Source organism: Rana temporaria, chromosome 2, assembly GCF_905171775.1.
Source record: "Rana temporaria chromosome 2, aRanTem1.1, whole genome shotgun sequence".
Lineage (NCBI taxonomy): Eukaryota > Metazoa > Chordata > Amphibia > Anura > Ranidae > Rana > Rana temporaria.
The window spans coordinates 143862812-143887862 of NC_053490.1; the positions used below are offsets into that span (position 1 = coordinate 143862812).

The window sequence follows — 25051 nt, forward strand, 5'->3', positions numbered from 1 at the left end:
AAACAAAAATATAGCGACAATTTTGAAAAAAGTTTTGCCATTATAAATATCCCCCAAAAACATATATAACATTTTTTTTTTTTCCTCGGTTTAGGCCGATACGTATTCTTCTTCCCATTTTTGGTAAAAAAAATTGCAATAAGCGTTTATCGATCGGTTTGCACAAAATTTATAGCATTTACAAAATAGGGGATAGTTGTATTGCATTTTTATTAATAATTTTTTTTTTTACTACAATTGGCAGCGATCAGCGATTTTTTTTTTTTTTTTTATTTTTTTTTTTTCGTGACTGCGACATTATGGCGGACACTTCGGACAATTTTGACACATTTTTGGGACCATTGTCATTTTCACAGCAAAACATGCATTTAAATTGCATTGTTTATTGTGAAAATGACAGTTGCCGTTTGGGAGTTAACCACAGGGGGCGCTGTAGGAGTTGGGGTTCACCTAGTGTGTGTTTACAACTGTAGACGGGGTGTGGCTGTAGGACTGACGTCATCGATCGAGTCTCCCTATATAAGGGATCACTCGATCGATGCAGCCGCCACAGTGAAGCACGGGGAATATACCTTCCTTTTAGGAGAGACTAGGCAGAAAAAACAGCACTTTAAGTGTTAAAAACACTTCTCTCAGGACAGCACCTCCCAGGGGGCGTGTCCCCCGGGTACATTCCACTCTCTGGAAACATCCAGCCCCAGTTCGTAGACAAGCAGTACAAAAAAAGGAGGGGTGGGTGCTGTGTCCGTCCATGAACTCCGAGAAATGGATTTTACGGTGAGTACAAAAATCCTATTTTTCTCTTCCATTCATGGACGGACACAGCAGCATTGACCTTGGGGATGTCCCCAAGCAGTGTCAAAAAACGTCGAGGGGTGGGAAAAAACACAGCAAACCAAGCTTCACCCCAAAAAAAACAGAGTTCCTCAACCGGGGAACTTCAACCTTAAACTGCCGCCTGTAAAACCTTGCGGCCAAAGGAGGTATCCGAAGATGCACTCAGATCCACCTTGTAAAGTTTGAGAAGGTGTAGATTGACGACCAGGTAGCCGCCTTACATACCTGTAAGACAGACGCTTGATGGCGGAAAGCCCAAGAGGCACCAATCGCCCAAGTCGAATGCACCGTAACCTGAAAGGGAGGCGCCCGCCCCTTTAGGGCATAGGCCTGGAGCACGACCTGTCTGATCCACCTAGAAATGGTGGCCGACGAGACCGCCAGACCTTTCTTAGGACCAGTCACCGACACGAACAGTGAGTTCCGACTTCCGAAACGGAGCCGTAGTAGACAAGTACACCCGTAGGGCCCGAACCACGTGTTCGGGTTTTTCGGCCGAGGACTTAAGGATGGCAAAACTATGTCCTCATTAATGTGAAAAGCCGAAACAACCTTTGGAAGGAATGATGGCTGCGGCCGCAGCATCACTTTATCCTCATGGATGACCAAGTAAGGAGCCTTGCAAGGCAAGGCCGCCAGTTCAGATACCCGTCTGACTGAAGTAATTGCCACCAGAGAAACCACCTTCTGGGACAGTCAACAAAGGAATCTACCGAATGTCCTCAAACGGAGCTTCTTGGATCACCGAAAGAACTAAATTCAAGTCCCATGGAGGTAGTGAAGGACGCACAGGAGGGGCCACATGCCGGACCCCCTGCACAAATGTACGCACCAAGGAGTGCGCCGCCAAGGGTCGCTGAAAGACAGCTAGAGCAGAGATCTGACTCTTAACCGTACTTAAGGCGAGAGCCTGATCCACACCATGCTGTAAAAACAGCAGAATCCGGGACATCACATATGTACGGGGGTGCCACTTCATCTCTTCACACAGAGAGATGTAGGCCTTCCACGTACGATGGTAAATCTTTCGTGAAGTGGACTTCCGTGCTCGTAGCATGGTAGAGATCACCGAGCCCGACAGACCTCGGTCCTTCAACAGCCACGCCGTTAAAGCCAGCGACTGTAAAGCAGGGTGAAAGATAGAATCTTGCAACAGAAGGTCTTCTTTCAGGGGTGGATGCCAGGGAACATCTGCCACCAGACGCACCAGGTCCGCGTACCAGGGACAGCGCGGCCAATCTGGAGAGATCAGGATTGTTGGTATCCCCTCGGCTTCTACCCTGCGCAACAGGCGAGGAAGAAGCTGCAGGGGAGGGAAGGCGTATATTAGGCGATAGTGACCCCAAGGCGCCTCTGACGCGTCCGCCCATGGGTCCCTCGACCTGGTCACGAATCCGATTGAGGCGGGAAGCTAGAAGGTCCACGTCTGGAGTCCCCCATTTTTGGCACAGGCTCTGTAACACTTCCAGGTGTAGCGACCATTCTCCTTGGTCTAGCTTTTGGCGACTTAGGTAATCGACTTGCCAGTTCAGCACCCCCGGAATGTACACCGCCGACAGAGCCGGAACGTAACTTTCGGCCCACCGGAGGATGTGCGCGACTTCCGTCGCTGGAGCCGAGCTTCGTGTGCCCCCCTGATGATTGACGTATGCCGTGGCGTTGTCGGACTGAATCCTGACCGGTCGGCCTTGCAGACCCTGAGACCACTTGGAGAGACACAACTTGATCACTCTGAGCTCCAGTACATTGATTGGAAGGCGGGACTCCTGAGTCCAGCGCCCCTGGGCTGACTGGACACCCCCCCCCCAGCCAGAGAGGCTGGCATCCGTCGTGATCACTATCCAATGACACAGCAGAAACGATTTTCCGGTCCGAAGTACCGGAGATGTCAGCCACCACACTAGGGAGGACTTGACCAGTCGACTCACCCGAATCTGGTAATCCAGAGACGAAGGAAGTTTGTTCCAACGTGACAGTATCTCTTTCTGCATCAGTGTATGAGTGTGGAATTGGGCATACGGAACTGCCTCGAAAGAGGCCACCATCAGACCCAGCACCCTCATGCAAAAGCGAAGCGACGCCCATTACTGGGTCGCCAACCGCTTCACCGCAGATTGCAGAGTCTGCAGTTTTTCCATTGGGGGAAAAACTCTCGCCTCTGAGGAATCCAGGACCAACCCCAGATATTCCAGTCGCTGAGACGATACCAGTACTGACTTCTGGGGCATTCGATAGCCAGCCGAATTCTCTGAGGGCCTGGCAGGTGATGGACACATCCTCTTCTAATTCTGAGCTTGAAGGTCGTCCAGGTATCCCACAATATCGGTCCCGCGCTGCCTCAGCAGGGCCAGAATCGGAGCGAGCACCTTGGTGAAAACCTGTGGTGCCGAGGCCAGGCCGAACGGGAGGGCCACAAATTGAAAGTGGTCCTCTCCGATCGCAAAGCGCAGAAACCTCTGGTGTTTTGCGATTATGGGGATATGCAGGTACGCGTCCTTGACATCCGAGGATGTTAGGAAATCCCCCTGATGGAGCGCTGCCACTACAGAGCGAATCGACTCCATCCTAAATTTTTGCACTTTGACAAAAACAACCGAGGGCTTTAAGGTCCAGGATTGGACGGACACCTTCCTTTTTGGGGACTACAAACAGATGGAGTAAAACCCCTGAAACCGTTTTGTTGAGGGGACCGGTACAATCACTCACCTGACCTGGAGGTTGGAGGAAAAAATATGTTTGGTGGACAAGAGAGAAACTCTATCTTGTACCCCGAGGAAACCACTTCGCAGAACCAAACGGTCGGAAAGAAGAGACCTCAACCGAGCCGTGAATTCGCAAAGCCGCCCCCCCACTCGAGATGTGAGCGGGGGCAGACCTCCATGCAGAGACAGGCTTGTTCGGCTTGCGGTACCAGGTGCGCTTTTGCCCTTCAGCGGGAGCCTTGGCACCCTGAAAACGTTTTCCTGCCGCACTCGCTTGGGGGTAGTAAATGAGGGCCCTTGCTTACGGCGAGGCTCCTTACCCTTCCCAGATTGTGGGAGCAGAGTACTCTTACCGCCTGTGGCATCTTTTATGATGTCCTCCAGAGACGCCCCAAAAAGCCGTTAAAGGATAAATCCACCATGGTCTTTTTAGAAGACTCGTCCGCAGATCAACACTGCAGCCACACAAAGCGGTGTAGCACCGCTGCGTAGGCGGAGGCCCTGGAGAGCAAGGGGAGCGTATCCAAGGCCGACTCGCAGACAAACTTCGGGCCCCGCACCAACTGGCCGGCCAGCAAGTACTTAGTCTGTTCGGCAAGTGTCTGCGGCACCAGAGCCCCGGTCAAAAAAACGGTCTCACCACCGACCCCACCACTGTGAGCATGGAGCGGGCCACAGCCTCAGGTCTCCTATCTGCAGGGTCCTTAAATGTGGGAGCCCCTTCCACAGGCAACGTGGTGGCCATGTTCAGTCTGGACACCGGAGGGTCCGCTGACTGAGGAGAAAGCCACTTTTTTTTTTAAAAAAAGGTCCTCCTCAAAGGGGTAACGGACCGCAAAGTATTTTTGGAAGTGCAAAAAAACTTTCTGCAGCCGATCCCATTTCTTAACAGTTTGTCCAGATATGGAACACAAGAAAACACTTTTTGCGGGGCGGCTTGCGAAACCCAAAAGGGACTGACATCTCTGTCTCCGCCGAATCCTCAAGTTCTTGAGTAACCCGCACCGCAGTGATAAGATCCCCAACAAACGCCTTATGCGCTGACCCCGATACAGAGTCATCCTTACTGTCCGTGTGGGCTAGGCCTGCAGCATCTGACATAACGGAACCAGAGCCGGATGCCGCAGCGAGGCCCGATTCCGTGCCAGAGACATCCCCAGAAGAAGGCGGAGGGGGGGGGGGGGGGACGCTTTTTTACCCTCACTGCTTCAATCCTGACCACAAACGCCTCAGGGACTGCCGTCACAGCATCCATGGAGGCCACAGGGGCACTAAGGGTTAACTCTGGCATTTCAGTGAGAGAAGCCTCCGTTCAGATTCCATATTGACTCACTGTCACCCTAGTACTGCCAGGCAGGACCCACAGGCCACCCTTCTGGCCGTGACAGAGAGCAGGGAAGCCCAACCCCCCCCCCCCCCCCAGAGGACTCACTGCCCGACCAGTCTGCAGTGCTGCTGAGAAGCTAAAACGCTGTCTGTGCTGCGCCATCCCTCAGGAAAGTGTGCTTAGGCCGTCAGCGCCGTTATTCTAGTCACTAGAGGCCAAGAGCTGTACCAAGATGGCCGCCGACATAAAAAACAGCCACAGGCTCCAAGAAAATGGCCGCCGCAATTGCAACTGCGCCATAAACGCAGACGGCACTGGCAAAATGGCGCCAAAACTTTTTTTTTTTTAAAAACACACACAGTGATGCCCCAGTGAAACACGGCAACCTATTAGGCCCATGGGTCCCCCCCGCACACATGGCAGTACACAAAGTATTAAATAACACCAAAATAGCACCCACAGCAGCCGTTAGGTCAGACTGAGCCCCCCAGGCGGGCCCCCCACCTCACGGCCATCACCCAGAAACGGGGAAGGAGGGAGAGGAAGGGAGAGAGGAAAGCAGGGCGGACCCTCAATCGACCTCCCCAGGAATGCACCAGCCGAAACCAGGGGGAAAAACGTACCCGTCCTGCGACCACCGGCTGGAGGCATTCCAGACAGATCCAACGTCCGCTTACGGCATGGCTGTCGGCCCGGCACACTGTGACACGGCCATAGAGACCGGTCATGTGTGCTCTGGAACGTGTAGTTCACCGGCCACCCCTGGCATGTCGTGGACGGCCTAGCTAAAGACCGGCACACGCTCGATGGCCAAACATGGGGGGACTTCGAGGATCCAACCTGTCACCCAGTCGGCAGTTGATTATAGATCACAGGATTCAAAAGTGCAGGCAAAAAATCAATAAAAAGTGAAAAAATCACAAAAAAAATCCAGAGCACATGGACTCCAGAAAGGCCATGTCTTCTCCTAACGCTAGGCAGAAAAAAAAATGGGGCTGGATGTTTCCAGAGAGTGGGATGTACCCGGCGGACACGCCCACGGGGGACACGCCCACTGAGAGAAGTGTTTTAAAGCTTAAAGTGCTGTTTTTTAACCCTAAGGTCAATGCTGCTGTGTCCGTCCATGAACGGAAGAGAAAAAAATATTTTCCTTTAACCACTTAAGGACCGCCTCCTGCACATGTACGTCTGCAGAATGGTACGGCTGGGCACAAGCACGTACCTGTACGTCCTCTTTTAAGTACCTGATCCAAAGCTCCGCGGGACCCGATCGCCACTGTCCCGCGATCGGTCCCCGGAGCTGAAGAACGGGGAGAGCTGTGTGTAAAAACGGCTTCCCCGTTCTTCACTGTGGCGCTGTCATTGATCGTCTGTTCCCTGATACAGGGAAAGGCGATCAATGACGTCACACGTCCAGGCCCGCCCCCTACAGTTAGAAACACATGTGAGGTCACACTTAACCCCTTCAGCGCCCCCTAGTGGTTAACTCCCAAACTGCAATTGTCATTTTTCACAGTAAACAATGCATTTTTATAGCATTTTTTGCTGTGAAAATGACAATGGTCCAAAAATGTGTCATAATTGTCCGATGTGTCTGCCATAATGTCGCAGTCATGAAAAAAATCGCTGATCGCCGCCATTAGTATTAAAAAAAATAAAAAATAAAATAAAAATGCAATAAAATTATCCCCTATTTTGTAAACGCTATAAATTTTGTGCAAACCAATCGATAAACGCCTATTGCGATTTTTTTTTTTTATCAGAAATAGGTGGTAGAATACGTATCGGCCTAAACTGAGGGGAAAAAAAAGTTGTTTTTATATATTTTTGTGGGATATTTATTATAGCAAAAAGTAAAAAAAATATATAAATTGTCGCTCTATTTTTGTTTATAGCGCAAAAAATAAAAACCGCAGAGGTGATCAAATGCCACCAAAAGAAAGCTCTATTTGTGGGAAAAAAAGGACGCCAATTTTGTTTGGGAGCCACGTCGCACGACCGCGCAATTGTCACTTAAAGCGACGCAGTGCCAAATCGCAAAAAATGGCCAGGTCCTTTACCTGCATTTTGGTCCAGGTCTTAAGTGGATAAAGCATGTTGTACAGCACAGTGCTTGTGCTGTGTCATTTGGCCCCCTGTATACCCTAAAAAAACTGGCTGATCCTGTCTGTCTATACCCTCCTCTCTGCAAACAGATCACGATTATCATGGCTGCTGAGCCCTGACTTTGTGGTCTGTTTACGTGATTCTGTCATCCGCAGCTTGCTCTCTGCAGCTCTCCCTGTGTCTGTCTCCTCTGTCCTTGGTGTATTTTCTGCTATGAAATGGTCTTATCCCCTCTGTACCTTAATAACCTCTGTGCCTGTGTAATGTAAAATATTTGCCGATCTGTATGCAGCTCCAGGTGCTCAGCTAATTGTCGTCTCTCTCACTCCTCTCGGCTTCTATCAAATGGTCTTATCCCCTCTGTACCTTAAAGGAGTTCTCTGAGCTAAAACTTTTAACCCCTGCTGTGCCCGGGCTGTAAAACTATACAAAATAAACCTTCACTTACCTGCCTACGATCCCCCGTTGTTTCGATATCGCCGTCCCGGTCTCTTCCACTTCCTGGGGGTCGGTGACTCAGTGCGCTCAGCCTATCAGCGGCCGCGACGGGACATTGCTGCGGCCGCTGATAGGCTGAGCGCACTGTGAGTCACCGACCCCCAGGAAGTGGAAGAGACCGGGACCGGAGAACGGGACGGCGATATCGGAACAACGGGGGATCGTAGGCAGGTAAGTGAAGGTTTATTTTGTATAGTTTTACAGCCCGGGCACAGCGGGGGTTAAAAGTTTTAGCTCGGAGAACTCCTTTAACATATGTCCCTGTGTTCTGTAAACAATCTGCTGATCTGTAAGCTCCTCTTCGGGCGCACAGCCAATTCCTCTCCTTGCTTTTCTCTCTCTCCGGCTCACAGCTGCAGTGGACCTGGCCCCGCCCACTGCAGCTGTGAGCCGGAGAAAGAGAAGCGAGGAGAGGAATTGGCTGTGCGCCTGAAGAGGAGCTTACAGATCGGCAGATTTTTTTTACAGAACACAGGGAAAACATGTTAAGGTACAGAGGGGATAAGACCATTTAATAGAAGTGGGTTAACAAGCACTTTAAGCTCTGGGCCACTCCAAAAGGCAAATTTTCTGTGTCTGAAGCCAGTCGGTGGTGTATTTTGTTTGATACCTTTTCTTGCCACTGTATGCACATATTGGAAGTCTAGGGAGACAGTTTATGGTCCGCTGCTATATTAAAAAAAAAAAAACTTTTTTTTTCTAATATCTTAAAATGTATTTGTCCCGCTGGCAGCATCTCTGATCTTTGCTCACAGCCTGGTCCACACTGTGCTCCATTGTTCTTTGTCAGCCCCTCCATCATTACTGCATTCCCTATTGACATGAGAGCTGATAGATTGAAATGCAGAAGAGGGAAACCAGGCGCTGGAAACTCTCAGAAATGAGAAGTCTTGAAGTGCTGAAGATTCTTCAGCAGAATTAAAAGAACAGTATAGCATGTGATGGAATATGCTTGGATTTCTTGTAAATTTTTACATGGTTCTTCGGCTGTGTATCTCCTCAAACGGGACAGATCCTTGGTGCAGGGAGCAGGACAGTTTTACAATTGGCAAAATTTCCTCAATCTAGAACAGTCCCATTAATTGGTATTAATAGTTTATACAGGATTTATATGGTGCCAACAGTCTGCAAAGCGCTTTACAAAACGGAGGGAGACAGTACAGTTACAGAACAATTGCATACAAGAGGAATCTGAGAGCCCTACTCTTTAGGGCTCACAATCTAAAAGGAAAGGAGGGCCCAGTGATACTAAAGATGGTTATTAGTTAGAGAGGAAATGGGCCTCTGGTCAACTGCTGCTGTAGTTTTCTTTGCAACAACAATCTATGGAATTTGGCTCAGTGTTTTTTTAAGACAAATGTCATTCTAAGTTACACAAGAGTTTTCTCATTTTATTTAGGGATACTTCAGAAGGATCTCATAGGCAGAAAAGGTCTCCAAGCCCAGCTGAGCGCTCAGGCAGTAATTCTTCCCATTCAAGAGACTACTCTCCACCTACATCCCGAAGGCGCCACACATCATCGCCAACACCTGTCAAATCCTCCTCTCACAAGCATGGCATCTCCCCTTCCCGAAGGTGAGGCTTTTCTTTCTTTTCAAGATGGATTAGCTGAGGTTTTTTTTTTTAATAGAGTACTTGTACTTAACAAGTGAGAACCTGAAACCTAGGTTCAGACTAGTGCGATGCGTGACTACAGCGCTGGTTCCCGCATCGCTCCTCTCCCGCAAGGCAGTTCACACTGCCTTCTGCGAACCGATGCGGGTGTCAATACATTGTTAATGACACCCCCAGATAGGTTCACAGATCGCAGTGCGAACTGTGAACTCGCACAGGAATCGGATTGCATAGGTGAGAACACCCATGCGATCCTACTTCAGTGCCCATACAACTGTATGGCTGAATTCGCATTTCGGACATCTAAGATCGCACTGCTGGGCTAAAGAGTAGCTTTTGTAAAATGACCAGCCTGTGAGAAGAAAACCTGCAAAAAACTCCTTTGCGTAAACCTCATACCTTTTACATGGTGGTTCTGGTTACAAGCTAAAGTGTAGCATTTCAGATGGCAATATTTGCTATATGGCATGCATGTTTGTGCTTTCAAATGATGCATCTGTCATGCTTTCATGTGTGTACAGGATGTGATAAATCAGGCTTGGAAGTTCTGGCCATTCTATCATTAGGATTTATTAGGTTAAAACCTTGGTTTGGGCTCCTCAACATAGAAAGCGATATAAAAAAACAACCATGTATGTAAAAAATGTTAAAGTAGGCTAAGGCCCCTTTCACACTTGTACGACCTGTCCCACGATTTGGGATGGCAAAGTAGCAGGACAAGTAGTTCCCCATGATTTCCAATGGCAACCATTCATATTAGTATGACTTCAAAGTAGTCCCTGCACTACAGTAGCTTTTTTTTTTTTGTGTGTGTAAAAGTCAGTTTACAAAAGCTATTGCATGTTAACATTCCTTTTAATTCTCAAAAAACCTAAATCACAATTTTATGTTATCGCTAACATGTTTCAACACTTCACTTTCAAAACAGTGATTTTTATGATTAAATGGCAATTATTTTGATGCACTGCTCCAGGAAGCTAAATGTCATTAATTTAGAGGTTAGATCACAATAATTGCGAGTTTCTTCAAGATGATTGCCTATAAGAAGAGAAAAAATTTGTGGAGATTAAATACGAATTTACTCTTTTGTGTCTCGTTGTCAAGGAACTCAGGCTTTGACACTGGTAAACTATAGGCAAGCCCAGAATAACCCCTATGCTACCAACATAGAGTAGGACTGCTGTCCTTCCCCTGTGTGTTTATGTTCATACTTTTGGCACTGAGGCATGCTGAAAGTAGGAGGGGATGGGCTCAGTGTCCGATTTTATGTAGGTGACAGTATACCACAAAAGTTTATTATTTCCAGCATCCCTCAATCAGCCCCAAGAAAAGGATTTTACAGCATAGTCCTATTTGAACTGGCTAGGAATATAATATTATACTATTTTCTAGTCTTAACCAGCAGTAGCAGTTCTGCTTTGAATAATTAATCCTTTTATCTTCTGCTAAAGGCGCTAACTTAGGGCACTTTCACACTGCCAGCGCCCAGGCGTTGGCAATAAAGCTGTGCTTTACCGTCGTATTTGCGGTGCTTTTTGTCCAATAGTGGGGTGCTTTTAACCCCCGCTTTAACCAAAATAAGGTTAAAATCTGCGGGTTTAATGGGCAGGGTTGCTTTAGAGTGCTGCAAAGAAGCTGCTTGAAGGACTTTTTTGAATTCCTGCCAGCGCAGCGCCCCAGTGTGAAAGCCCTCGGGTTTTCACACTGGGATTACAGCTGAGGAATTTTTTCAGGCACTATTTTTAGCGCTGAAGTGCCTGGAAAATGCCTCCAGTTAGAAAGGGGTCTTAAAGTTGGTGGTTGAAAAAATTATGTATGTGCAATTTCCAATTTTTTTTATTTTACATTTGTTAGGTCAGTTTCTCCTGCTGCACGTCATCACTCTCCCATATCATCAAGACATCATTCTCCATCATCACAGTCTGGATCCTCTGTACAGAGACACTCTCCCTCCCCTCGTCGCAGAAGATCTCCATCCCTTCCTTATCACAGGACCTCCTCACCTGCTGGAAGGCGCTCCTCCTCTCCATATGGTACTCATGGATCATCTCCTCAGAGGAGACGAAGTCAGTCCAAACATCACTCCCCAGCTAGAGAAAAAGGAAGACCCGAGAGGGAGAGAACGTCTGCTTCCCAGGACAGGCGGCACGACAGGAGGGATGGTATGTGCTACATGTAAAGTGAATAAAAATGATATATATGTTAAATATGCCAGGATAAAAAAAATCAAAGCATTAACAGTGCTTGATAAGAATTATTTATAAATATTCAATGCTATATTTATAGATATTCTCATCAAGCACTGTTAATGCTTTTATTTTTTTTATTCTTAACATTGTATTACACCTTATAATGGCGACTACAAGTGCAGTTTTAACTTTACAGGTTGAGTGCTGGGATCAGTGGCACTTTGCAATTTTTTGGTGTCTCTAAGTAGTAGCTGCTAAATGGCTGGGTGGCCTGCACATCTACCAGACAGCAGATTTTGGTATTCTCAAAGTGATGTTCTCCTTGAGCTGCTACATTTAATTGCCTATTTTAAAAATGTATTAACCACTTCCAGTTAGGAAAAAATACTTACTTTTCTCTCTCAAAATGTAAAATCAGCATTTTTAGTAAAAAAAATTACTTTAACACCCAATGATTTTATATTTTTATAAGCAGAGGCCCTGGAGAATAAATACCTTAACATTTTAAAATTGTGTATGCCTGTGGAATGGCGCCAGAATATTGTACTTAAAAATCTACATAGCCAAGGCTTTAGAAGCAGTTCATTTTTCTTTCTGTTCCAGCAGTGGGTGTGGAGTCTGGCCATGCACTGTGTGACAACTGATTTGGAGGAAAGGCACATAGCCCCCCATATAGGCAAAGAAACGTGCAGAGCTTTGCTGTTAATTAGGGGTCAACCGATTATCGGTGTGGCCAATATTCACTTTTTTTGAAGCATCCACTCAGCTGTTATTGCAAGCAGCGATAGGGCACATCCTGCTGTTCTCCCTGGTCTCCTGTCCCACCGGGAGGCTCAAGCGACCAGCCGGCACATCCACCGGCTGGCCAAAGACCGGGTCTCGGATCTAGTAACCTGTAAGCAATGTCATGACCTCACTTCTGGATTACTGGCATCCTAAAGACACCAGTTTTAAAAAATGGATGTGCTCTTTACATTTTGAATACTTTTAAGTGCTGGGGGGGGGGGGGGGCTTCGGCTGTTAATACACCTCAGATCCCTCCATAAAGAGTACCTGTTGCTGACTATCGCAAGGGATTTTTTATTTTTTTTAAAGGACAGTGTAAAAAAAGTTTAAATCTAAAGAATATCGGCCTGAAAGGCAGCCTAAGTATCGGCCCTGAAAAACGATATCGGTCGAACCCCTACTGTGAAGAGACCAGCTCTCTGCTAATATATTTATAGCACCCTCCCTGACACAAATTTTCAGATGCTTTTATCTCGTATTTTGGCGAACTTGTCAGAAGTTATCATGCTAACCGGAACAAAGCAGCAGAAAGACATGGGACTGCTTTGGAGAGATATAAGTAAACACTACAGATTATATATATGTGCCCAGGTCAGTTTTCATGAATGGGGTTTACATCTACTTTAAGGAAATTTTCAAGACCTGTGTATTTTGTTTAGACAGCAGAGGAAGAAAGGACAAAGACAGAGAGCGCGATGATAGAGATCATGATCGGGAACCAAGTAGTTCCAGAGAGCACAGAGATGACAGAGAATCTCGCGATGGTCGTGATCGCAGAGACATAAGAGACAATCGTGATCGAAGAGAAACTAGAGAAACCAGAGAAGGCCGTGAGGCCAGAGATAGCCGGGACTACAGAGATGGTAAAGAAAACCGTGAGCAGAAAGACACTCGGCCAGCCCGCGACACACATGATTACAGAGAAAGAGATAACCGTGAATCCCACCGAAAGGATGATCAGTATGAAGATCGAAGTTACAGAAGAAGCCATGGGCGAGAAGATGCTTCCCGATCTGAAACACGAAATGAGAGCAGAAATGACTCCAGAAGTGATACCAGGAATGATCGCAATGGCCGGTCAAGAGTGCGTGCTCCTGACCCTCCTGAAAAAGGTAGCCCCCCCCCCCCCCCCCCCCCACTCTCTTTTATACCTACACCAGTGCCTTGGGTGTAATAAATGTAAAACGGTGTATGTTCACATATATTTCACACATTTTATTACTGTTACTCTTTACAAAGAAAATACTACAACTTTTGTCGAGAAAAAATCTCTTCTGGGTAATCAATGTACATTGCAAGGGTTTTAACAAAATTTGTTGCAGACTGTCTGTTCTCTGAAAGAAAAGTGGTTTGTCCCACTGTCTTTGGATACTGATTTTGATTGGGAGGGACTAATTCATTTTAATCTGCTGGTGCGCTTTTATGGTTCTGTTGAGAAAAGTTGCAGTGTCTGCATCACTTTTAGAAGTGATTAATCCTTAGGGAGTATCATGCTTAAAATGATTTATTTTTTACAGAGGATGCCTTAAACCTAACTTTTATCTTGAAAGGTTAAAACTAGATTTGCATGGAGCGTCTGTTTAGGTCCGCCTAAAAAACTGGCAGGCGGACCTAAATGGTCCGCCCGTGTGAAAGAGGCTTAAAGGGGTTGTAAAGGTTTGTTTATTTTCTAAATCGGTTCCTTTAAGCTAGTACATTGTTGTTTTTTTCCTTTGTTTTCTATGTCTGAATTTCTCACTTTCTGTTCCTCCTCAGTAAGCTGTTCTGGCTGACTAACACCCATGGATGATGGGGGCAAGCTTATTGAGGAGGAACGGGAAGTGAGAAATTCAGACAAAGGGGAAAAAAAAACATTTAGAAGGGAAATCGAAGGAAAAGGTAAGTGAGCCCAACAAATGCACTATCTTAAAGGAACCTATTTAGAAAAAAAAAACAAACCTTTACAACCCCTTTAAGCCCCCTTCACATGGGCGGACCATTTAGGTTTTTTAGGCGGTCCTGAACAGACGCACCATGCAGGTCTATGGAGCAACGGATGTCAACGGTGACGTGTCCGCTGACATCCAATCCACTTCGATCTGCTAAATTCAGCCGGATGGAAACCCTATTTTCCATCCGTCTGGTGGATCGGATGAAAACGGATCGGATGAAAACGGACAGGTTGTATGTTTTCATCCGATCCCCCATAGAGGAGAGTGGCGCTCTGACAGGTCGGCCCCTGCGCAGTGTGCAGAGACGGAGCGGTGATCTGCCTACTCAGTGGGGATCAACGGAGAGATACCTCTCGCCACCCGCAAGAACAATCAAGCGGCTGAACAGCTGCTATGATCGTTCTTATGGTGTAGGCCAGAGTGCTTTCACACTGGAGCGGTGCACTGACAGGATGGTAAAAGAAAGTCCTGCTAACCACATCATTTAAGAGCTGTAGGAGCGGTGTATACACCGCTCCTAAAGTGTCCCTGCCTATTGAAATCAATGCAGCAGCGCTTTGCGGGCAGTTTTAACCCCTTTTCGGCCGCGAGCAAGGGTTAAAAGCCGAATAGTGCCGCAAAAACGACGGTAAAGCGCCCTTAAAAATATCGGCGCTTTACCGCCAAAGCCCAGCGCTGCTCTGTGTGAAAGCAGCCTAAATGTAGATTCCAACTTTCTGTGTTAAGGCATATGGCTACACCAACCCCATGTATTCTGAGGCATTCTTTCCATTCTTTTATAACTTTTATACAGCACCAACCAAGGGAGACTGTATAATAGTAGTTGCAACACAATAGTGTTGGGAAGAACCATGCTCATAAGAGCTTACAATCTAATGGGGTTTACTACAAAGATTATTTATCTTTAAGTCTCTGTGCACCCCAGATGAGAAGTAATCATTCTAAAATCTTCTTTAGCTTCTTTTGCTTCTTTCTGAAGTTATTTTCTGGACTGAGTTCTGTATGAGATTTTCATTTGTGATTGTTGGCATTGCCATTTAGGGGAGCTGGCACTGCATTGTCAATGTGCACAAACACCTGTGCATTGATGTATATTGTAGCTCCAAAAATTACTCAAACCTATAACTCATTAAATTTCAATTAAGTTCCTATTTAAACTTCTCTGTAGTTTTATATTGAGGTGACAACCCTTTACAGCTGATTTTTGTTTTTTAAAAGCTGGTCGTGGAACAAGAGCCTCCCAGGTTGATAACCACAGTAGCAGCAGTTACCATGACAACTGGGAGTCCAGGAGTAGTTATGCAGATAGAGAACGATATGACAGTCGGGAGCAGGGAAGAGATTCTTCATTTGATCGTAGACATGGGGATCGAGATCGTCGAGAGAGAGGTAAGGTCATTAGTCTAAATATTTAGTACTTAAAGCATACAATTTGACTTTATTGCTCCTTATTTATTAAATATAATTTCAATAACAAAGGTTTTCACTTTTTACCTGCCCTTCCATTTGTTTCCTCCTTGCCCAAGATTGCCCCCCTACTTCTAGTCCCCTATGTCAGGTCAAACTGCAACACAAATAGTTTACAGCACTATATTTATCCTATATCGGAGGTAAAATGGATTAGAAATTAGTCTGTTGGGATAGTCTAAGGGAAACTGGTTCTGAGTTTGCTTTTGCAGATTGTAAAGTATTGTTTAAAAAAAACAAACATGTTATACTTGCATGCCCTGGTGCAGTGGATTTCCACAGAGCAGCCCGGATCCTCCTCCTCGGGTCCCTCTTCTGTGTTCCTGACCCCTCCCTCCTGTAGAGCGCACCCACAGCAAGCAGCTTGCTATGGGGGCAGCCGAGCTGCAGCTCAGTGTATCCATTCAGACACGGAGCTGCGGTTCGGCCCCACCCCCTCTCTCTTCTGATTGACTAACTGACTTTGACAGCAGCGGGAGCAAATGGCGCCACTGCTGTGTCTCAGCCAATCAGGAGGATTAGCCGAGACACTCGTGGACATCGCTGGAAAGAGATGGGGCTCTGGTAAGTACTAGGGGTGCTGAGGAGGGCTGCGGCACACAGAAGGCTTTTTATCTTCATGCATAGAATGCATGACGGTAAAAAAAAAACATATTTACTACTCCTTTAACCGTTCTAAAAAATACTGGTTAAGGTTGGAGGGTTTCTTGACCTGAAGGTCAAGTAGGTTATATGCTCTATTTTTCTGTGTGACAGCTTTAATTTGAGCAGTCAGTAGGGGAGATGTACTAAAACTGGTGCACACGGATTCTGGTTTAGCTGTGCTTTGTAACCAATCGCCGTCAAGTTTTTTTTTTTTTTTTTTTTTTTGGGCAAAGCTTAATTGAACAAGCTCAAGTTGAAGTTGGCTTATTGGTTACTAGGCACAACTGCACCAGATTCTGTGTGCAACAGTTTTAGTAAATCTCCCCCAGTATGTAGTCAAGGAAATTTCTACAGACAACCAACAAAGTACATTTTTATTTGTCTTCTCATTTTTAGATCAAAGACCAACATCTCCTCCAGCACCTCACAGAGGAAGGAATGATGATGAGCGTGAAGAAAGAAGAGATGAGCGCAGAGTTGACCGAACAGATGATAGGAGGGATGACAGAACTAGAGAGCGTGAGCGAGAAAGGGAGAGGGAGCGTGAGAGAGAACAGAGGGAAAGAGAGAGAGAAAAAGAGAGAGAGTCTGAACGCGAGAGAGCTCGTGAGCGTGAGAGAGAAAAAGAGAGAGAACGGGAAAGAGAACGAGAAGAACGCGAGAGAGAACGAGAACGTGAAAGGGAGCGAGAGAGAGAACGGGACAGAGAGCGCGAAAGAGAACGGGAGAGAGAGCGTGAAAGAGAACGAGAGAGGGGCAGAGAGCGAGAAAGAGAGCGTCCAAGAGACTGGGATGAAAAGGACAAAGGAAGAGAAGATCGTAGAGAGAAAAGGGATGAAGTACGGGAAGAAAGAAGTCTAAAAGATGCCCATGAAGATAGGAAAACCAAGTAAGTGTCAAGCTTTACATGTTTTATTATTGGGAAGAGACTGTTATGTGATGGTTAATTCTCTGTGTTGAGTTGAAATTCACTTGTATATATATTCATCAATATCAAACAGACATTTTGATTTATAGGTCGGCACCTTCAGGTGATTGGACACTGGTCCAATGCCCTCTGAGCGTTCTCCCTATAACCCTATTCCACTTTGTGAGTTATCAGTTTCTTGCTATGGACCTTTTCCCCTTTACAAAGAAATTTCTATTGGATTGGCTTAACTAGCTTTTCTTACCTTTTGCGTTTTTAATCAGGGTCAATGGGTTAACAGATGGGTTGTTTGCACCGTGTGTTTTTGATTTTGATATTTATCTAGACACCATTCAACTAATAAAGTACATTTTATTAATAACCCAGCAAGTCCAGTTTTTTGCCATATTAACAGTTTGGTTGTCCACAGGGGGAAGCTATATTTCCACTATGTAGACGTCGACCGATATGGGTTTTTCTTTCGCCAATGCTGATATTTAGAAATCGCGATGGCTGATATGATGCCTATTTATTTATTAGACTCTCCTTTAAAGTAGCCTTTTTAGTTGCCATCCTGTCAGTCAGACATGTTTCGAACTAGCAGCCCTTTCCTGTACACATGGGCCGGATATCGGGCAACATCGGAAGGTTCAATAAAAACTGTCAGACATTCGGCCTGTGTGTATGGTGTGTGTGTTTGGCCGGTTCTTTCTTACGAGTATGCTGGAAAACCAGTAGCCAACCGGCTCCCGATCGGCGCTCTCAGCCTTGGCTGATTGGAGTGTTCTGGCGGGGGGCTGTCCCCCCTGTCAGAACCACAACAGCTCACCGGTGGGGGGTTTGTTGTACTAACGTCAGATAGTACATTGTCTCCGATCGGAGCTGTCAGCTTTTTTTCTTTTTTTTTAGTTCAACCCAATTGGGAGAAGACCTTTTTCATAGCCCTAAATCGATTTAAAACTTGTCTTGGCAATTCAATTCAGATTGGTGATGCAGAAAGGGTTGAAGCTACACAGCACAATCTTCACGAAAATGTATTTCCCAATAAAGTCCCTACTAATCATGTGTAGAGCGGTTGTGTACTTGTTCTGTTGGAGGTTACACAGAATTCAGATTACTGTAAACTGAGTGAACAGTCTGTTTACAGTGCGTTTGCTTTATTTACTGGATTAAACTACTAGCTCACTGCATGCCTACATGTTGCCTGGAATTCCTCTTTATATTACCCTTTGAGAAGCAAAGTATTGGAACAAAAAATTGCACTTTATTTTACTGCCAGTGTAGGTATTCCATTATCAGTGCCCTGTAAGAGTCTCGGATCCTTAAACCACTAACCCGCCAGGCCGATCGTAAAATGATGGCCGGGCGGCGGTTCAGTTATCCTGACTGGACGTCATGGCGTCCAGCAGGATAGCAGCCGCGGGGGCGTGCACCGTGGCGATCGGTGGTGCGGTGTGTCAGTCTGACGGAGGCTCTTTACCACGTGATCAGCCGTGTCCAATCACGGCTGATCACGATGTAAACAGTAAGAGCCGTTGATCAGCTTTTCCTCACTCGCATCTGACAGACACGAGTAGAGCCGATCGGCTGCTCTCTTGACTGGGGGGTCTGTGCTGATTATCAGCTTAGCCCCCCCCCCCTCTGATGCCCACCAGGGATGGCTACCACACTGGACCACCATGTATGCCCCCCTTAGACCACCAGGGAAATGCCAATCTGTGACCCAAGGCAGCTGCCAATCAATGCCCATCAGCAATGCCTGTCAGTGCCACCAGGGATGCCCATCAGTGCCCAGCATTGCTGCCTATCAGTGCCACCCATAAGTACCCATCATTGCAGCCTTTCAGTGCCCATCAGGGTAGCCTACCAGTGCCACTCATGAGTGCCCATCTGTGCTGCATACCAGTGCCCGTCAGTGCCGCCTTGTCAGTGCCGCCTTATCAATGCCCATCAGTGAAAGAGAAAACTTACTTATTTACAAAATTTTATAGCGTAAATTTTCGGCCTTTTTTTATTTGTTTAGCAAAAAAAAAAAAAAAAAAAACTGCAGAGGTGATCAAATACCACCAAAGAAAGCTATTTGTGGGAACAAAATGATAAAAATTCTGTTTGGGTACAGTGTAGCATGACGGCGCAATTTTCATTAAAACGGCACAGAAAGCTGAAAATTGGCTTGGGCAGGAAGGGGTGTAAGTGCCTGGTATTGAAGTGGTTAACGCAATTTCTAGATTTCGATTTACATTTATTTCTATTTTACTCTTGCAGAAAGCGGCATAGAAATGAAAGCAGCCCAAGTCCACGTCAGTCTCCAAAGCGCCGTAGAGAACACTCTCCAGAGAGCGATACTTACAACAGTGGTGATGAGAAGAGTAAGCATTAACAATTGTTTTTTGTTCTCTACAGAACTGAATTTTAAGTAATCTAGTTGAATGTACCGGACTCAAGTGCTTCATTCTTATATTAGGGCTTTAAAGTCTGTTTCCTTATGCAAGCTGATTCTGTAGTAACTGGCACTTATATTCTGCAAAAAGGTAATTTCTGCATTCAGGAGTTTTGGCGTTCTTTCAGAAAGAACACGTAACCTGCAAGATATAATAGAAGTCTATGGCTCAGTGCAGCTAACCCGCAGGAAAACGGCATTGTGCTGCACATGCAGATCAGTGTGAAAGCAGCCTAAAAAAACGTTTTTTAATAAGTGCTAATATGCCCGTTTCAAAAGTGCAGTGTATGTGATGTTTAATACACCAAATTTTTCCTCTTCCATCTTCTGCTGGCATTTCTCTCCAGGCAGCTAGAAAGGTCCCAAGCGAAGTGCTCTTGGTATCGCTTTGCCTGGGGGAGTTGGCACTACAGAAGCAGCATCGGCTTATGTTATTCAGTCTTCCTCCAGAGCTGCCTGCTTCCTCCGCTGCCAACTTCATGCACACTAATGCTCTGGGATGGCAGGTCAGCAACCTGTTGATCGTGATCTGGGCTTGCCAACCCGACATCCCAGAGCATGCACATGTTTCCCTGGTACGAGGTTAAGGGCTTTCAGGTTCTACCTGGCAACCATGGCTTATGTTTTCAAAATGGAGTCCTATAAACAGGCTCTCATAGAGGGCCTCCTGCTCCAACATTGCCAAGTGTATCAGATGGGCACGTTAGAGCTCTCTCCAGGTCTTGAAGTCCCAGCATGGTTCTAAAATGAATCCAGGGATTCACCAATCGGATCCATTTGAAACAAACTTGTATGCAAAGATAAATGGTACGCAAGGTTTTGTCTGTAATGCGACCTCCAAGCGCTGGACCCTGCATAGTGGAATCCTGGACACCACAGAGCTAAGGCATTCCTGCAGGGTGCTGTACAGGTCCAAGGGAGTGGACCCTAAAATATGAAAAGGGTACCCAGTCCTTGAAGGTCCTCAAGTGACAGGAACCTGGTGTGATGGGTGAAGATTGGACTCTTCATTTCTAAGGTTTCCCTGCGCCTGGACAGGTAAATGAAATCCCCCTTATTTACTTATTGTGGGGTGCCCCATGTGTGTAACAAACTGTCAATCTAGCTAAGGCTGAACACCTGTGTAGCGGTGACTGCAGTGGGGAGTTTTGGGCTGACTGTTGGAAAGAGTAAGCTTTCTTGTTGTCTTTTGCTGTCTTGTCTTTTGTGGATGGTCGGCGCACAAAAATTTGTTGCTTCCTCGGACACAGGACCTCGACTGCGCACGCAGGGGCAGAGCGTTCTAGCGCACAGCCATCCTATTTAAGCTGAAGTAGCTGACATTATGCGCTTACAGGGGGACAGCTGTGGGACACAGAGCAGGCTCTGAAAACCTTTTGCTTTCAACAGTTCATTCCTCCCTACCCGGGTCACATTAGTCACCAGGTGTTGGTTGGCAAGCTAAAGAGCTTGGCAGGATTGTTGCATAGGGGCTTGGTGAGCCCTATTAAAGGTCTCCCTTCTGGGGTAAAATACTAAACCCAGGTACTCCTTTTTTGTAGCCTGCATTGTCTTCAAAAAATGAGGAGCGGGGCTAACACTACAGGAAAGAGCCCATCTATGTTGTCAGCTCCTAAGGAGCCTAGTCAAAAGCCTAGTGTTGTATGCCCTGAGAGACCAGAGGCTTCCAGGCTATCTGAGCCACTACACCTGTCTGGTATTGTGCCTACAGTCAACGCTGCTGCTTTAGCCTTTGTCACCAGGGATGAATTGTCCTCTGCCCTAGCTGAGTTAGAGCACATAATTGCCTCCATCCCGCAGGGTGGCAAGAAGCGTGACCGATCCCCCTCCCCTGAGCCTCCTAATTTGGAGCAAGAATGGGTTGAGGATGGGGAAGAGCTAAATGCCGAGGATTCTGGGGCAGAAGATGTCCAGTTGGCATCAGCCTTTGTCGCAGAGGCTTTTGATCCAGACTCTTACAGAGATAGTTTGTTCTGTCTTTAAGTTACCCCCTGCAGATGTTTCTGACCCTCCCTTGTCTTCTCTGGGGTCCCTGAAGCCTCCTTGGGCTGCACAGGCTTTCCCCTTGCACCTGCTGTTGGAACAGGCAGTGTATGCTGATTAGGAACATCCTGACAGGATTTTTGCTCCTTTTCCTGGGGGGTTTTCCCTTTTATATCCCATGGAGGACATTTTTAAGAAATTGAGCTTGGCAGTCTTTCTTAACCACTTCCTTACTGGGCACTTAAACCCCTTCCTGACCAGAGGACTTTTTGCGATTCGGCACTGCGTCGCTTTAACTGACAATTGCGCGGTCGTGCGACGTGGCTCCCAAACAAAATTAACGTCCTTTTTTCCCCACAAATAGAGCTTTCTTTTGGTGGTATTTGATCACCTCTGCGGTTTTTATTTTTTGCGCTATATACAAAAATAGAGCGACAATTTTTAAAAAAAAAAAATGTTTTTTTACTTGTTGCTATAATAAATAGCTCAATTTTTTATTTTTTTACGTTTTTTTTTTTATCCTCAGTCTAGGCCGATACGTATTCTACATATTTTTATTAAAAAAAAAACAAAAAAAAAACGCAATAAGCGACTGCTTTGCGCAAAAGTTATAGCGCCTACAAAATAAGGGACAGAATTATTATTATTATTTTTTTTATTTTTTTTTACTAGAAATGGCGGCGATCTGCGATTTTTATTGGGACTGCGACGTTATGGCGGAAACATCGGACACTTTTGACACATTTTTGGCGCCATTCACATTTATACTGCAATCAGTGCTATAAATATGTACTAATTACTGTATAAATGTGACTGGCAGGGAAGGGGTTAACACTAGGGGGTGAGGAAGGGGTTAAATGTGTACTCTAATATTAGTGTTCTAACTGGGGGAAGGGGGGTGACTGGGGGGGGGGGGGTGACCGATCTGTGTCTCTATGTACAAGAGACACAGATCCGTCTCCTCGCTGTCTGCGAGAGCCGGGAATGAGAGATGATCTCATATGTAAACATGAGATCATCTCTCATTGGCCGCACAGATCGCCTAGGAAACGGCCGCTCCGATTGGCCGTTCACGGCGATCTGTGACTGGCTGTGTCCAAGGGACACGGCCAGCACAGCAGTTCCCCGCTGCGCGCTCGGGAGCGCGCGCGGGGAACGTGCAAAGGGGCGGCCGTAAAAAGACGGCCTGTTAGAGATTGGGAGCCGCTCTGCGGCCATACAAAATCGTACGGCCGTCAGCAAGTGGTTAAACAAGAACTTAACTTGTCCAATGGATAATGCATAGGGCTTGAAAAAACCCTGTTGACAAACTGGAGTCATTATTAAAGGCTTCCTTTTCTTTGACCAGTTCAGCTATTGTCAGCTGTCGCTAGCAATTGGAGTCTGACAGTCCTTAAAGGATCAGGTCAGACTGCCTGATAGGCCTAACCAGGCGGATGATCTTGCTGAAAAAAGGGCAGATATTCCTTGACCGCTGTTTTGCTGTAGATGCCTTAAAGGATTTTATACAGCAAGTATCGTCTGCGCAGACTTTTGTGTGGCTTACCTGTATTGGCAGGGTTCCACTTTCGTGGGTAAGGTTTTTTTGCTCATAATCTGGACAAGTACATCTACAAGATTTCTGGAGGAAAGAGTTCTTTACTTCCTGTAAAGAGAAGGACCAGGCATCCCTCATTTAAAACCTCTGGGACTTTCTCAGGTATTTTCAGCGACAAGGCAGTTCTGCCGCCAAAAGAGGGATAGAGCCAGGGGCAAGCAGCAGGGCCAGATAAAACCCTGGGTCCAGAACTCTATTAAACCCAGCACCAAGTCCTCCCTTTTGAGGGGACGCCCCCACTCGGGTGGAGAGGAAGACTGCTCCAATTTGCGGACATTTGGAGAACAGTGGTGCAGGATGAGTGGGGCACCTTAACAGTGTACCGCGGTTACAAGCTGGAATTATGGAGGTTTTTAAGATTAAAAGTACCTGCGGATCCTCCAAAAATAAAAAAAATAGTTTAGAGCAGTTAGGGCATCAGGGAGTGATCATACAGGTTCCGGTGTCCGATAGAGGCACAAAGTTTTATTCAAACATCTTCACGTTTCTAAAACCAAATGGGGGCATAAGACCAGTCTTGGACCTGAGATCCCTGCACCAACATCTGTTAATCCAATCCTTCAGGATGGAGTCAGTCTGCTCAGTAGTAGCATCGCTCTAGATGGGAGACTTCTCTTGGCCTCCATCGATATCAAGGATGTGCATTTACTTTCAACCTCATCAGAGGTTCCTGCGATTTGCAGTAGAGGAATGTAGTTTCCTGTTTCTGCTTAGAGATCACTCGCTACAGGCCCTGAAACAGTGTAGCTACGCTCAATTCCATTCCAGGCCTATACAACAAGACATCTTGTCGGCTTGAAACAGGAGAGCGCAAGCCCTGGATTACCCCATGTCCATATCTCCCCTGGGAAAATGTAAGCCTAAGCTGGTGGTTGCAGGATCGGAACCTGCAAAAGGGAAGATTCTTCCTCCCAGTGTCTTGGAGAGTACTGACCAGACGCCAGTGTCTCTGGCTGGGGAGCGACCCTAGAGGGGCTTACAGCTCGGGGGAGATGGTCAAGGGCAGAGCCTGCCCATCAATGTCCTGGAGTTATGGGCGGTACGTCCGGCCCTATGGTCCTGGATGGTGGAGCTTCAGGACTGCCCCATCAGGGTTCAGTCCTACAATGCCACTGCAGTGGCCTATATCAACCACCAGGGATGGTACCAGGAGCCGTTCAACTCAGGAGGACGTGAACCACATATTAACCTGGGCAGAGGTTAATATGTCCCTATTCTATTGGCAGTTCATATCCCGGGAGTAGAGAGCTGGAAGGTAGATTATTTCAGCTGCCGGCAGATCAGCCCCAGGGGAATGGTCCCTACACCCGAATGTGTTTTGGGAAATCTGCTGGCGTTGGGGATGGCCAGAGATCGATCCATTGGCATACAGGTTCAACAGCAAGCTAAAGCAGTGTCCAGAACAAGGGATCCCCTGGCAATCTGAGCAGATGCTCTAGTAGGTCCATGGAACTAGTTCTCCCTAGTTTATGCTTTTCCCCCTGATCCCTCTCCTTCCATATATTTTTTGGGCAGGATTCGGAGACCAGCCTGGCCCAGAAGGCCCTGGTTCCCAGAGATCGTGAGATTGGCAATACATGCAATGGACGCTTCCGCACCCCCCCGATCTACTGTCTCAAAGTCCTATATTCTACCCCAACCTACAGTCTCTGAATTTGACAGAGCGGATATTGAAACCACTGTGTTAAAGAATCTCAGGCATCTCGGGACCGGTGGTGTCTAGTGAATGCCAGAAAAACAGTCACTAGGAAGATCGGTTATAAGGTCTGGAAGACTTGTATTGCTTGGTGTGAAGCCAGAAAATGGCACCCTCGGAAATACGTGATTGGGAAAATTCTCTCTTCTACAGACGCCTGTGGAAATCAGATTGGCTTTAAGTACCATCAGGGGTCATATTTTGGCCTTGTCGGTATTCTTCCAAAGGCCCTTAGCCTCCCATTCACTGATCTTAACCTTTTATGCAGGGGGCAAGTCGTTTGCTTCCTCCCATTGTGTCACCTATGTGTCCTTGGGACTTAAAT

At 46.6% G+C, this 25051-nt stretch overlaps 1 protein-coding gene across 8 annotated transcripts in view; it reads left to right on the forward strand.

Moving 5' to 3' along the window:
• The window catches only part of ZC3H13 (zinc finger CCCH-type containing 13), an 83976-nt gene that overhangs the window by 28719 nt on the left and 30206 nt on the right, over window positions 1–25051 (forward strand). For 5 of the 8 annotated variants that reach the window (XM_040341264.1, XM_040341263.1, XM_040341262.1 and 2 more), the window contains 6 exons: window positions 8870–9046; window positions 10940–11247; window positions 12720–13172; window positions 15210–15380; window positions 16500–16992; window positions 19276–19379. In XM_040341264.1, the coding sequence (XP_040197198.1) occupies window positions 8870–9046; window positions 10940–11247; window positions 12720–13172; window positions 15210–15380; window positions 16500–16992; window positions 19276–19379 (1706 nt within the window). The remainder of the gene's footprint in view (window positions 1–8869; window positions 9047–10939; window positions 11248–12719; window positions 13173–15209; window positions 15381–16499; window positions 16993–19275; window positions 19380–25051) is intronic. The other 3 variants (XM_040341268.1, XM_040341270.1, XM_040341266.1) reach the window with 1 other exon arrangement.